The sequence below is a fragment of the Salvelinus alpinus genome, chromosome 7 (genome assembly GCF_045679555.1).
Source record: "Salvelinus alpinus chromosome 7, SLU_Salpinus.1, whole genome shotgun sequence".
Lineage (NCBI taxonomy): Eukaryota > Metazoa > Chordata > Actinopteri > Salmoniformes > Salmonidae > Salvelinus > Salvelinus alpinus.
The window spans coordinates 6,617,481-6,632,140 of NC_092092.1; the positions used below are offsets into that span (position 1 = coordinate 6,617,481).

Consider the following 14,660-nt stretch of genomic DNA (forward strand, 5'->3'; position numbering starts at 1 on the left):
TTAACTATCAAAAGTTTTTAAAAATCCTTCTATTAAGCAAAGCAGGTGGCACCATTTTCTTGTTTTAAAAATGTATGGATAGCCAACACTCCGACATCATTTACAAACGATGCATTTGTGTTTCGTGAGTCCTCCAGATCAGAGGCAGAAGGGATGACCATGTGTTCTCTTGATAAGTGTGTGAATTGGACCATTTTCCTGTCCTGCTAAGCATTCACAGGGAAAATGTATGGAGTAGAAAGGACATTTATTTTCTTTAGGAATGTAGTGAAGTAAAAGTAGTCAAAAATATAAATAGTTAAGTACAGATACCCCAGAAAACTACTTAAGTAGTACTTTAAAGTATTTTTACTTAAGAACTTTACACCACTGAAAATGCCTAATCCGTATACAAAATGAATAAGACAAGCCACTATAGAGTTCAGACTGAGTTAACACATATTTAGGAGTAATTACATTAGAGGAGTGGGGGTATTCTTGAAAGCAGGATTATTAAATTGGTCAGCTGATTTTGATAAATATAACTTGCTATGCTGGTTAATTTAAGAAAGCTAGTGTTGTATTGGTTGTTATACATTATCATTATATTTCTCAAAATGAAGTTATTTCAAGCAATTTTAGTCATCTGGCTAACTTATTGATCCAGCTTTCTGGACCAGGCCCCCAGCCAGGTCTAGGAACCAGGCCCCCAGCCAGGTCTAGGAACCAGGCCCCCAGCTGTTGGTCAGCCACACCAACTGACCGAGTCACTTATTCCATGAAGTACAGGTGGTGGTTGTCATGGTCACTCAAATCTGATCTTTATTAACAATGACTCTTGTTGTTACCGTAGTAATGTGGATCCCCCGATCTGGTATGACACTGACGTCAGACTGTTTGAGATTCAGAGGATCTAAGTGGAGCTGGTGAACAGGTCTCTACGTCTGCGGCCCAAATGGCACCCTATCCTGTTCATAGTGCACTACTTTTGACGAGCCCTATGGGCCCCTGTAAAAAGTAGTGCACTACATGGGGGGTAGAACGCCATTTGGGAAGCAGAAAACGTCTCTCTGGACTGGCTGGTTCGCCCTCGGAACCACCAACCGCTCTCTCACCAACTGCCATTTTCAAACCTGAACAGAAGTGTGGAAGAGGAGGATGAGGATTTTCACCAGACACACCTGTTCTAGAAAACAGGAATTTACAGTGTTTGTTTTCTCTATTTTGTTTATTGCGAAGTGCCAACACGTAGAACATGTAACAAACCACTGTCACTAAACCACTTTTCCTACAAGCTGTCTGCTACTACAACTGCCAGAGGATCTGCCATATTAACCCTCTTCTAGTCATGTATTGGCAGCTTTCCAAGGGTATATTCCTTCATTTAACTTGATGTCTATTTTTATTTTTTTGCCAAACAAATACATGTAGACACTACTGTATGTACACTTCCGTACAAAGGTTTGGGGTCACTTAGAAATGTCCTTGTTTTTGGAGAAAAAAAACAAAAAAACATCAGATTGATCAGAAACACAGTGTAGACATTGTTAATGTTGTAAATGACTATTGTAGCTGGAAACGGCTGATTTTTTATGGAATATCTACATAGGCGTGCAGAGGCCCATTATCAGCAACCATCACTCCTGTGTTCCAATGGCACGTTGTGTTAGGTAATCCAAGTTTATCATTTTTAAAAAGGCTAATTGATCATTAGAAAACCCTTTTGAAATTGTTAGCACAGCTGAAAACGGTTGGTGTGATTTAAAGAAGCAATAAAACTGTTGTTCGTTAGACTAAGTATTGTGAGTATCTGGAGCATCAAATGGTATTAGTTACATGCACCGAATATAACAGGTGTAGACCTTACAGTGAAATGCTTACTTACAGGCCCCTATCCAACAATACAGTTTAAAAGAGCAGCAGAGCCAGAGAACAGAGCCAGTGTGCTCTGTTCTGTGAAGGGAGTAGTACACAGCGTTGTACGACATCTTCAGTTTCTTGGCAATTTCTCGCATGGAATAGCCTTAATTTCTCAGAACAGGATTAGACTGATGAGTTTCAGAAGAAAGTTCTTTGTTTCTGGCCATTTTGAGCCTGTAATCGAACCCACAAATGCTGATGCTCCAGATACTCAAGTAGTCTAAAGGTCAGTTTTATTTATTGCTTTTTTAATCAGGACAACAGATTTCAGCTGTGCTAACATAATTGCAAAAGGGTTTTCTAATGATCAATTAGCCTTTTTTTAAATGATAAACTTGGATTAGCTAACACAAAGTTCCATTGGAACACAGGAGTGATGGTTGCTGATAATGGACCTCTGTACGCCTATGTAGATATTCCATTCAAAATCAGCCGTTTCCAATTACAATAGTCATTTACAACATTAACAATGTCTATACTATATTTCTGATCAAACTGATCTTATTTAAATGGACAAAGAATGTGCTTTTCTTTCAAAAACAAGGACATTTCTACGTGTCCCCAAACTTTTGAACGATAGTGTATATGTTACTTAAGATTGTTTAAATGTTTGTTTTAGATGAAGATTTATTGTACTTATTATTTTCAGTTTCTATTCTTGAAATGTTTTTACGGAAAGTTAAATTTTTTTGGTATCCCTTTTATCACAGCAAAGTTCCTTTTCATTTTGTAAGAGTGTGAAATAGAGACTGACTGAGAGAGACTAGAGAGAGACCTGGGGACTGACTGGGACCTCCGTGAACTGACTGAGACCTGGGGACTGACTGGGACCTCCGTGAACTGACTGACAGACCTGGGGACTGACCAGGACCTCCGTGAACTGACTGACTGAGACCTGGGGACTGACTGGGACCTCCGTGAACTGACTGACAGACCTGGGGACTGACCGGGACCTCCGTGAACTGACTGACAGACCTGGGGACTGACTGGGACCTCCGTGAACTGACTGACAGACCTGGGGACTGACTGGGACCTCCGTGAACTGACTGACAGACCTGGGGACTGACCAGGACCTCCGTGAACTGACTGAGACCTGAGGACTGACCGGGACCTCCGTGAACTGACTGAGACCTGAGGACTGACCGGGACCTCCGTGAACTGACTGAGACCTGAGGACTGACCGGGACCTCCGTGAACTGACTGAGACCTGAGGACTGACCGGGACCTCCGTGAACTGACTGACACCTGGGGACTGACCGGGACCTCCGTGAACTGACTGACTGAGACCTGGGGACTGACTGGGACCTCCGTGAACTGACTGACTGAGACCTGGGGACTGACTGGGACCTCCGTGAACTGACTGACAGACCTGGGGACTGACTGGGACCTCCGTGAACTGACTGAGACCTGGGGACTGACTGGGACCTCCGTGAACTGACTGACAGACCTGGGGACTGACCGGGACCTCCGTGAACTGACTGACAGACCTGGGGACTGACTGGGACCTCCGTGAACTGACTGACTGAGACCTGGGGACTGACTGAGACCTCTGTGAACTGACTGACTGAGACAAGAAGTGATATCTCTGGAATGTATGTATTGGCTTTTGAACTGCAGGCAAATGCTGTTGTATTCTGTGTCTGATATCATTATGTCAATATTTTCAAAGTACCGGAAACATGTAATAAATAATGTATTACGAATCAAAGTACACATGTTTTTAATGTCAACAGAGAAATGTTTACATGTCTCATCTTTACAGAAATGTGATATTTAGCTAGTCACTAGTAGTCAGTCGGCACAACATTTCACCCAAGGATATGAAAAGGTGGAGGGAGCTCATTGTGGCCTTATGTCCCAGAGGGGAGCAGTTTGTCAGTGTTGTGGTTCCTATCCCTCAGGCAGTGATGAGGGGCTCCATCAGGGCCCCCCCTGTAGAAGACTCCCAGAGGCTGAACCAGGTTGACCAGGACAAACCAGGCAGAGAACGGGGGAGGATAGGAGCTCAGCCAGTGATGAGGAGCTCCATCAGGGCCCCCACAGAGTGCATCCTGTAGAAGACTCCCAGAGGCTGAACCAGGTTGACCAGGACAAACCAGGCAGAGAAGCCAAAGAACTGCTTCCCCAGGCCGTTCTCAAACTGGGGGTGGGCTCCAAACGCTGGGATCATCCACAGCTGAGGAGACGGGAGAGAGAAAAGATAGGGGGACAAATTCAATGACATTACATTGGAAAAGGGATAGGGTGTGAATACTAGCCTGATCCCAGATCTGTATGTGCTCCAAGGACAAAGCATAGGAGCTGGCAAGCAAGCACCAACAGATCTGCCACCAGGCTAGGTAAATACTGTGTAACATGATATTACAAGATCACAGACGTAATAGCCTTGGCGTCACTCACCATGATATTGGAGAGAATGAGGAAGGCACAGATCTCCTGTGTGACTCTTTTGTACCAGGCCTGTTGTCCTTCCTTGACTTGGCAACCAGGTGGTGCTGTCTCTGCCTTTCCCCTCTCCAATAGAGACATCGCTCCTACTTTATTCCTGTCATTTGTATTCTCCATGGTCTTCCTCTTCTGCTTTGGCACATGAGAGGGGTCACATTGTCAATGTATTACTATAGATAAAAGTGTGACTATACTTCCGATTGTAATGATACAGTATGTTGCTATCTCAGGGCACAGAAAGTTATGTAGTAAAGATGGCTGGATGAATACATATTTGTTGTTCTCATATTTTAATTAAAGCAATTTAGTAGGAAAATCAGCCTTGGCCAGAGGGAATTGGAGTCGTCAACATTACTTGAACCATGAAATTGAAGAAGGAGAAGAAGAGTGACTTGCCATGAGTATGCTGATCCGCTCCTTTCCTTTCCCCTTGGTGAGGGCCAGGTTGGGGTGTCGGTGGAGGCCATTGATGATGAAGACATTCTGCAGCAGGAGCTCCAACAGGCTGAGGAGGGAGTAGGAAAGGTCCAGGCTTCCCAGTGGTCTGCTAGGCCCCACAGCCAGAGCAGCCACCAGAGAGAAATAGGACAGGGCAAGCTGGCCCAGGGCTGCCCCAACCAGGAGGGCCACATCCAGGCTACGCGTGGGGTTATTTCCCCTCTCATCTGCCCTCCTCTCCAGCTTATGGACCAACAGGCCAGCCAGGGAGCAGAGGGACATGATGGGCATCACAACTAGATGGTAGCCGTAGAATATCAGAAATGCAGTGTACCGGTGCTGGCCTCGGTTCACCCAAACTTGATACAGGATGAACACAACCACCCCAGCTATAAGGACCAGACCCCCGAACAACGGCCCGAAAAGGATCCCACCTTCGTGGACGATGCGTAGGGTAATCTTCTGGGCATGGTGGGGTATTGACCCAGGGCTCATATGCCTGCCCACATTCTTCCACATCACATAAAGCATGCAGCCTGCCATCAAGTAGTACTCCATGTTGAAGGGATACAGGACTTCATAACCCTTCCTGAAGAACAGGCACACTGTGTCTGCACTGCACTTGCATAACGTTGCATTTCTGAGCCCTGCTGAAAGGAAATCAGACAGGTTGATTAATCATTTCTTCATAGTATACAGTAGTAATAACATTAGATATTGTTAACATCTTTATAATTCAGTTGTAGGTCATCCAAATTGTCTGACTAGTGGGCAAGCACAGTTTACCTACTTTCATTGTGATAAAACGTACATAAATGTGTTTTAGTTGTGTAAGGATGTACTACGGTATATACCCGAGTCAGAGCTATCTGCGCTGCGATATGTGGCGCGGCCGTCCTCCTTCTCCATCTCTATCTCCAGATGAACGGTGTCTTCTGTCACCGCATTCAGCCACAGCAACAGATCTGCGCTCAGAGTAACCATCAGCCCAGACCTGGCGTGGCAGCAGAAACACACACACATATCACAGTTCAAATGTATTACATAACAATATGAAATGAGATGTATGGATGATTCACTCTGAAATAAACACAGAAAATCACACAATAAGCAACAAAGGGGTTCAAGCGTTCACAAACACCAGCAATCCCATTATTACCTGTTTACTTTGTAATGTATAGGTCCCTATTGGTTCCTTTAGTCAATGCAAATACCATAGATCTCTCCAATAACAACAAGATGATGGTAAATGTTTTTGTAAATGAAATTGAGAGGCATGCACCTGGTAATGATCTTGTGCTTGTGAATACAGTCTTTGGAGTGAGCCCAGAGCAAATAGGTCTACGAAAAGACATTCATTCAAATGTTAAGGAAATGACATTGTCCAAGTCAATACCAGTTTAGAATATAGGTTCAATACAGGTCTCTATTACCAAAGAGATATGACTAACCTGCTTTAAATAAAGGTTCAATCAAATGAAAATACATTGAAAATAGTCCAAACAAAAGCCAATGATTGATGACTACCTGTAGGCCAAGAAAGGGAGCTTCGATGAAGGGGGCAAGGACTTTAGCAACCGGCTTACACTCCTTCATCATGACATAGTAACCCATCTTGAAGAGATGCATCAGGAGACTGAAGGCGGCAAACAGCATCAGGACCACTGACATGGCAGGGGGTCAGGGGTCAATCAGAAACAGAAGTTTTAGTTTAGAGTTGTGTCCCACATGCTATCCTATTCCCTATGTAGGGCACTCCTTTTGACGAGAGCCCTGTGGGAACAGGGTTCCATTTGAGACGTCTTTCAATAAAGCATTAAAAATAACTCACAGATATCTGATAGAATGACTAACTACAAACTGTCACAATATAGAAGCCACCCTCATTGAATTGATTGTCCCTATTGAATTACAACGACCCAACCTGCATTCAATCACTGTAAAGCATTTATGGACGGATGATGGAAATTAGTGCAGGTGTAACATTCTGGTTCTGACTCCTAACCAAGGCAACCAATCAGCAGGGATGGATATGATGCTACTGGAGCTCATGCAAGTCTTTTATTCTGGGATGACAGACAATATATATAACATTAGATGTTTTTAAAAAATATATATTTTATAAACAATACAAAGCATACATATTCAAACAACTACATCACACCTGCCCAGGCCCACTAGCACACACCCCCATCACTCTCCGCCACATTGTCACGTTGGTATAAATGGGTCGGGAGAGAGGTGCAGGAATGTGTAATAGTTGTTGTTTTTTTTACCCAAATTACAGCGTGCTGAGTAAAGGCACGGGGACGAAAACCAAACAAACACGATACAAAACACAGGGTTGAAACCCAACCAAAAGAGCGTGGAGTACCTCGAATAAATAACACAAGCGCACAATGATTAACATACGGGACGACGAGACCCATAATCCTCTGCTCAATCCACAATGGCACGAAAGCCAAAACACACAGCACATGTACTCACACTCACCAATGGACAATGTAACAATAATCAATAGGACAATGGTAAACCAAGGGCAGACTTATACAATTACTAATGACTGGGAATAGGGGCCAGGTGTGTGTAATGAAAGTTCCGCAGGGATCCGTGACACACATGGCCTGAAACTGCACCGTTTTGTTTCTCTTTGTAGCCCAAGCATTTTCATTATTTAAATACTAAATCATTCGATTTTTCCATTGTGTTAATAATGGCGGATTGATTGATTTCCATGTTTTCAGTATACGTTTTTTCAAGATGAGAAGAGAATCATCCAACCCATTGGGTATCTCACGATACCCCCATACACCATGTCTTGAAATATGCAGACAGATGGATTAAAAGTAAGATCACAGTATAATACTTCTCACAGCCAATTTTCTAGCTCCGCCCAGAACTTCCGGACTTTATAGCATACCCAGGAAGCATGGATTATTGAGTCATTATTCGTTTTGACTCTGCCATTGTGCTGTAGAATTTGTGAAATGTGTCTCTTGTATAATCAATTCTATACATTAGTTTGTACTGGATTAAGCATACATTTTTGTTAACTAATTTTTGTTAGTTATGCTCCAGCTTTCACTCCCATCTTGTGCCAACATCAGTTCTTTTTAAGTCTTGGTTCCAATAGTTTATATTATTTTCTAAGAGATTGTCAGTTGGATAGGTTCTCTGCAAGGTTTTGTATATCTTACTTATCATATGAACATAATTTTCTAACTCAAATAAGATTCCCTCCAGGTTGCTCTGATGTCAAAAAAAGATTTCAAATCAACATTTCGTGATATTTAACTTTTAAGTTGCATGTATTTGAAACTATCTACATTGGTCAGTCCAATTTACTTGTTAATTATGTCATGGAAATACATTTATTTCCTAATTTATAGTTTCTATGCCTTTAGATTTCCATGTGGATACATTTATAGGGGATTTCTGAAAAGTTAACCAAGGATTGTTCCATAGGGTTGTGTTTTTAGGAAGTGATATTGGTTCTTGTAGAATACGTTTCATTTTCTTCCATTTTGTTTTTTAAACTTCGCCCCAGTCTGAGGTCCTTGGGGACTCTGGGGCAGGTTTTCATCAAGGATCTCTCTGTACTTTGCTCTGTTAATCTTTCCTTCGATCCAAACTAATCTCCCAGTCCCCGACGCTGAAAAACATCCCCACAGGCCTTCATGTGCCTTTTACTGAGGAGTGGCTTTCGTCTGGCCACTCTACCATAAAGGCCTGATTGGTGGAGTGCTGCAGAGATGGTTGTCCTTCTGGAAGGTTCTCCCATCTCCACAGAGGAACTCTGGAGCTCTTTCAAAGTGAACATCGGGTTCTTGGTTACCTCCCTGACCAAGGCCCTTCTCCCTCGATTGCTAGGAAGAGTCTTGGTGGTTCCAAACTTCTTCCGTTTAAGAATGATGGAGGCCACTGTGTTCTTGGGGACCTTCAATGCTTCAGAAATGTTTTGGTACCCTTCCCCAGATCTGTGCCTCGACATAATCCTGTCTTGGAGCTCTACGGATAATTTCTTCGACCTCATTGCTTGGTTTTTGCATTGACATGCACTGTCAACTGTGGGACCTTATATAGACAGGTGTGGGCCTTTCTAAATCATGGTCAATCAATAGAATTTACCACAGGTGGACTCCAATTAAGTTGTAGAAACATCTCAAGGATGATCAATGGAAACAGGATGCACCTGAGCTCAATTTCTCTGTCTCATAGCAAAGGATCTAAATACTTATGTAAATAAGTTATTTCTGTTTTTATTTTGAATACATTTGCAAAAATGTCTAAAAACCTGTTTTCAGTTTGTCATTATGGGGTATAGTGTGTAGATTGGTGAGGGAAAACAATGTATTTGATACATTTTAGAATAATGCTGTAACGTAACAAAATGTGGAAAAAGTCAAGGGGTCTGAATACTTTCCCGAAAGCACTGTATGTAACCATTGTTCCTCTTTAGTGTATTTAACTATATCTGGCAAGTAAAAGTCCTGGGTGGCAAGTTGATACAGTTCCAAGTCTGGAAAGTTAAAACCAACCTCAGACTTACAGTAGGTTGATGTAAAACTTTCCTTTTTATTATATGCATTTTAATTTGCCCCCATAAAGTTTGCCATGAATGAATATATTCTTCAGTGGGGTAATTGGTATTTCTGAAAATAAATACGAAAACTTTGGCAGCCATGCCCTTCTAAAATACTTTTATTCTGGAAGATTTACGAGGTAGATTATAAAATGTAATTAGTTCTGCTTTCATATTGTTGAGTAATAGAATAAAGTTATCTTTATATATTTGTTGTTTGTTGTCACTTATTAAGCATCCTAAGTATTTAGTATTTTCTGTGGTCGACTTAAAGGATTGTTGTAGATAATTAGTAAAACACATTTTTTCCCCTATTGCCATTATTTGGTTTATTATTTCCACGTAAATTTTATATCCTGAGATTTTTTTTAAATTCCAAAAAATATTTTTAGCGAAGGGGGCATTGAGTTTTCAATATTGGTCAGGTATATCAGGATATCATCTGCAAATATGTGTAGTTTAAATTCATGTTTACCAACACTGATAGCTGTTACGTTTGGGTCCTGTCTAATTCTTTCTACAAGCGGTTCAATTGCCAGTGCAAACAGGAGGGGGAAAGGGCACATCCCTGTCTTGTGCACCTGTCTAAAGCAATTTCATCAGATAATGTATTATTTGTGTATATTTTTGCTTTAGGACATTCATACAACATGTTTATATCATGTATTAACTCAGCTGGAAAGTTGAACGCTTCCAAAGTGTTGAATAGAAAAGGCCATTCAAGACAGTCAAAAGAATTTTCGGCATCAACAGCCATTATTGATAAATCAATATCTTATTTTTTTTGCGTATTGTTTTAAACTGAAACATGTTCTTATATTTGTTTGTGTCTATTTGTAATAAATCCTGTTTGATTTATATGTGTCAAGTCTGGTAGGACTTTTGCCATTCTATTGCTTATAAGCTTTGTTATTATTTAATGTCACAATTTACTAAACTTATGGGTCTATATTCAGCAGGGGACCTTCCAGATTTTCCTGGTTTTAATATAAGTGAAATACCTGTTTGATGCATGGAACTAGGAAATACTGAATTGATTGAGGTATGTATTCTATGGGAAAGCCCATCCATTCCTGGTGTTTTTCTCCATGCAAATGTTTCAACGGGATCTAATATTTATTCTTGGGTGATCTCTGTTTTTAGTGATCATTTTCTGTCTGCTGATAGTTGCTTCAGAGTTGTTGAGTCTAAGACGGCTGTAGGATCCGTCCAATTGTCGTTTAATTCTGATTGATATACATTTTCACAGAAGCTTTTTGAAATGGTAATTAGTCGCGTTGTTTCTGAATGACCACTTTTCTATCTTTATCTTTGAAGATTATAACTGGTTTAGTGTGTATTCGTTTTGTGACGGCTGTGAGATATTTACCAGGTTTATTTACCATTAAGTAGCATGTTGTAGTTGTTTGCTCTCTTCAAAAGAAAGCCATCAATTTTATTTTATTCTTTATCTTGTAAAAAAATGTGATGGGCTTTTTCTAAGATAGGGATTTCCTTGTCTTTTTCTTTCATTTTAATTTCTAAATCAGATAGAATTTTTGCCAAGTATGAGATTATCACCCCCCCTAACGTATGCCTTAAAGGCATCCCAAGTCGGCTTTTCTCTGTCTACGTCTACATTTGTAATGGTAAAGGTTTTTATTTTTTCGTTTATGTATTTAATACATTACGGATCCAGAAGATGAGTTCTTTTCATTCTCCAAATGTTGTCATTTAAGTGTATTTTCTATTGGTGAAATTAAACATGACGCCGGAGAATGATCCGATATCACTATATCATTTTTTTTTTTTTTATCCAGTAAATTGTTGAGTGCATTTTGGGAAATTAAAATGTAGTCAATTCTTGAATAGCTTTTCTTACTTTGAGAAAAAAATGGAATAGTCTTTTGCATTTAGGAATAATTTCCTCCAAGTGTCCTGTAAATCATTTGTGGAGGTTTTTTCAGCCTCTTTATAGGCTTCCTAAAAGTGCCTTTTTTATATACTACATCTGTCAACCTTATTGAATGTATAGTTTAAATGTATAATTTATAAATGTATAATTCATAAATGTATAATTTAAATGTATCATTTATAAATGTATCATTTAAATGTATCATTTATAAATGTATCATTTAAATATATAATTTATACATGTATAATTTATATGTATAATTTAAATGTATAATTTATACATGTATAATTTATATGTATAATTTATAAATATATAATTTATAAATGTATAATTTAGAAATGTAGCATTTATATGTATAATTTAAATTTATAATTTAAGTCAGCTGCTAAAATAATAGTTCCTGTCTGGATTTGATCTCATATAACTTGAATTGTATCTATATATATTTTTTGTCCGGTCGGATAAACACTCCAAACCTCCTACCTGACAGCTTGGAGGCGTCTGCATTGTCCGAAAGCACAACCTCCGTCCCCAGCTAAAGTTGCACCCCTGCAGTATATAGCTACAATTTTCCCCAGTTTCTTATTCAAATAAATACTACATAAGTAGCCTATAAGGCATAAACCATGACATGTGTTTCTATCTGTCTATTCAAACCCTAAAGTAACAAACCCTAAAGTACCGTAAATATAACTCCAAATTTCGAGTTTCAAGTTTTATGAGTTGCATGTACAGGATACACTTGGTATACACCGTCCAATGAAATACTTTCTTGTAGGTTCCTTCTCGACAATGCAGCAACAATTAGAAATGATAAAAGACAAGAATACGAACATAAAGTAAAATGGCTCAGTAAAACAGAGTAAACATTTTGTCATAAGTATAATACAAGAAGGTACAATTTATAGTCCAAATAATAATCCAAGAGGGCCTACCTGTGACGGTGATTCCCCCAGCATGGTGATCTTTATGTGGGCATATCCCAGGTTTCTTCCTGGCCCAGAGTAGGTACCACAGCATCCAGGCCAGGCTGAGGCCCATCAGCAGCAACATGAAGACCTGGGGCTCCTGGTGCCTGAGGCCCTGAGGGTTGAAGTCTCAGTTAAGGGACCACACATGCAAACAGGAATGCTCAAGCTGTAACATACAGTATGCCAGTGCACAGACTATTAGGACATGTTGCTATGAGTTCATTAGAGAGAATTAAAACTAAGCTTAATTGCACATTTTATCCCAAGTGAGTGTTGGTCTTGTTTCATATTTCTTTAACCTGAGGGTTGAAGGCCTGGCCAGCTACCAGAGCTGCCCCAAGGAGGACAACGTTGAGGCCCAGGAGCCCGGAGAGCAGCCGTCTTCCACTGGGGGCCCACACCAGGACTGGGTCTGGGTGCGTATGGTTTCCGGATCCCTCCTCCTCCTCCTCCTCCTCCTCAGCCTTGCACTGACTTCCAGGGTCTATGTTGTCGGCTGTCGCAGTGGTACCAGACTCCTGGCACTGACTTCCAGGGTCTATGTTGTCGGCTGTCGCAGTGGTACCAGACTCCTGGCACTGACTTCCAGGGTCTATGTTGTCGGCTGTCACAGTGGTACCAGACTCCTGGCACTGACTTCCGGGGACCATGGTGTCGGCTGTCGCTGTGGTACCACGCTCTGAATCCATACTTACTGACTTTAATTAGTCTGACTCCTTTTACTTTCACTATATCCACTCTGCAGCTCCCTTTTTCAACCTCTCAATGTCTCTCTCTCCCTCTCTTGCTCTCCTTGTATCTCTCATTTATCCATTCCGTATCTAGCAGTCTCTCTTGTTCTTTCCCTCTTCCTCATAATTCAAATGTAATGAGCGTTAGGAAGCTGGACCTACCCAGCAAGTGTGTGTATTAAAATGCAGGTGAAAAACCTAACCTGCACTCCCATTGGTAGTCCCAAGGTTGTGTAGATGTGGCGGAATCCTATATGTGGGACTAATCATGCCACGCCTTTAATACAATAAATAGTCTTCTGTTAGTCTGTGTACCAAATGGCAGCATATTCCCTTTATAGTGCACTACTTTTACCATGGCCCTATAGGGCTCTGGTCAAAAGTAGTGCACTATATAGGGAATATGCTGGCATTTGGGACACACACAATAAATCTCAGTTGACTTATGTTGCACGTTGACCTTATTGTTTTCATTGTTCAAATAAACCATGAATGAATGCTCAAAGCCAGCTGTGCAGCGAGTGGATGTCACCATGAATCACTCCTGTAGTGTTCATTTTATATTGTTTATTTCACTTTTGTTTATTATCTATTTCACTTGCTTTGGCAATGTAAACATGTGTTTCCTGTGCCAATAAAGCCCCTTAAATTGAAAATTGAGAGAGAAAACAGAGAGTGTGTGTGTGTGTGTGTGTATCTCAGGACAACAGGGCAGGAACCAAGACGAAGCAAGAAGAGAGAACAAAAGTCAATCGTTCCTTTTAGAACCGTTTGTATTTAAAATCATTTGTTGACCAATCACAGACCAAATCTGAGCAACACGGCCAATTAAATCATACCAACCAACATCTGCTAGGAGCGGGTCACACCTTGATGAAATGACCTGAGGGAGTGGTCTGACTCACTCTGAACAGACAAATTATCACAGAGATATATTACACATCACACACTACATCCATTTAGAAGGCATCAAAGTTCCCACCAGAGAACAAGTTCCAGATAGATACCAAACATGGGTTCAAAGGTGTTATATTCTAACACACATTTTTAAAAGACAGTTCTTTGGATTCTTTGTTGTTTGCAATTCAATTATTCAAAGAACTCTGTCATGTGTGAGCATGTCTCCAATGGATACGTAGGGCCTGTGTGGTTTTTGGTGAAATGTTTGTCCAATGTGTGGTTATGTATACCAAAGGAAAAACGTCAGTGCCTGTTACTGCTTGTTTGAACACAGCCCAGCACCATTCACTGACTGCAGAATGTGTTTATATTAGCTAGATGTAGCAGAAGATAACAACTCATATTCTGATACTAAAGTCATAAAAGCATACTCGTCAGGCTACTGTTGAATCGTTTCCGTGTTCTGAGCTAGTAATCTACTGTACAGTGACATGTTATTAAAATGCAATAATGAATAATGGCATTACTAATTGATTCAGTAAAATTAGCCAGGCCTAATTTAAATTGTTAGGCTACTATTCAGAATTGAATACTGTTAATGGATAAAAACGCATTCACAATTCATTAGCTAACTAAGGTTCAAACTAAAACAAATGATTACAGCGAGATCTCCATGATCTGCACAGGTTTAAGGCTGTCAACTTCTCTGAACCCCTCCCTGTTTGACAACCGTCTGGTGTGTCCCCCTGGCAACCGCTCTGGCTTCTGTAGTCCCTGCCTCCTTCCTGAGGGAAGCA

At 40.7% G+C, this 14,660-nt stretch overlaps 2 protein-coding genes across 5 annotated transcripts in view; one reads left to right on the forward strand and one right to left on the reverse strand.

Moving 5' to 3' along the window:
• Positions 1 to 3,607, forward strand: part of LOC139580363 (protein HID1-like) — a 27,683-nt gene extending 24,076 nt beyond the window's left edge. For all 3 annotated transcript variants that reach the window (XM_071408975.1, XM_071408976.1, XM_071408977.1), the window contains one exon: positions 833 to 3,607. In XM_071408975.1, the coding sequence (XP_071265076.1) occupies positions 833 to 896 (64 nt within the window). In that variant the 3' untranslated portion in view covers positions 897 to 3,607. The remainder of the gene's footprint in view (positions 1 to 832) is intronic.
• Positions 3,603 to 13,204, reverse strand: LOC139580364 (proton channel OTOP3-like). Of its 2 annotated transcripts, none has more exons than XM_071408980.1 (8): positions 12,532 to 13,204; positions 12,197 to 12,344; positions 6,313 to 6,449; positions 6,068 to 6,126; positions 5,640 to 5,779; positions 4,744 to 5,432; positions 4,300 to 4,476; positions 3,603 to 4,075 (listed from the first exon to the last, which is right to left on the reverse strand). In XM_071408980.1, the coding sequence occupies exons 1-8, from the start codon at positions 12,919 to 12,921 to the stop codon at positions 3,905 to 3,907; spliced, it is 1,911 nt and encodes a 636-aa protein (XP_071265081.1). In that variant the 5' UTR covers positions 12,922 to 13,204; the 3' UTR covers positions 3,603 to 3,904. The 2 variants fall into 2 exon arrangements, with proteins under 2 accessions (XP_071265081.1, XP_071265079.1); XM_071408978.1 differs by having other exon boundaries at positions 4,744 to 5,435.
• Positions 13,205 to 14,660: the final 1,456 nt, after the last annotated feature.

Excerpts from the sequence above, each read along its gene's own strand:
- LOC139580364 (XM_071408978.1), bottom strand. The coding sequence starts at position 12,921 with ATGGATTCAGAGCGTGGTACCACAGCGACAGCCGACACCATGGTCCCC. Across the intron at positions 6,127-6,312 it reads CTCCCTTTCTTGGCCTACAG|ACCTATTTGCTCTGGGCTCA; the intron begins GTAGTCATCAAT and ends GTCTTTTCGTAG. Across the intron at positions 5,780-6,067 it reads AAGCACAAGATCATTACCAG|GTCTGGGCTGATGGTTACTC; the intron begins GTGCATGCCTCT and ends CTGCCACGCCAG.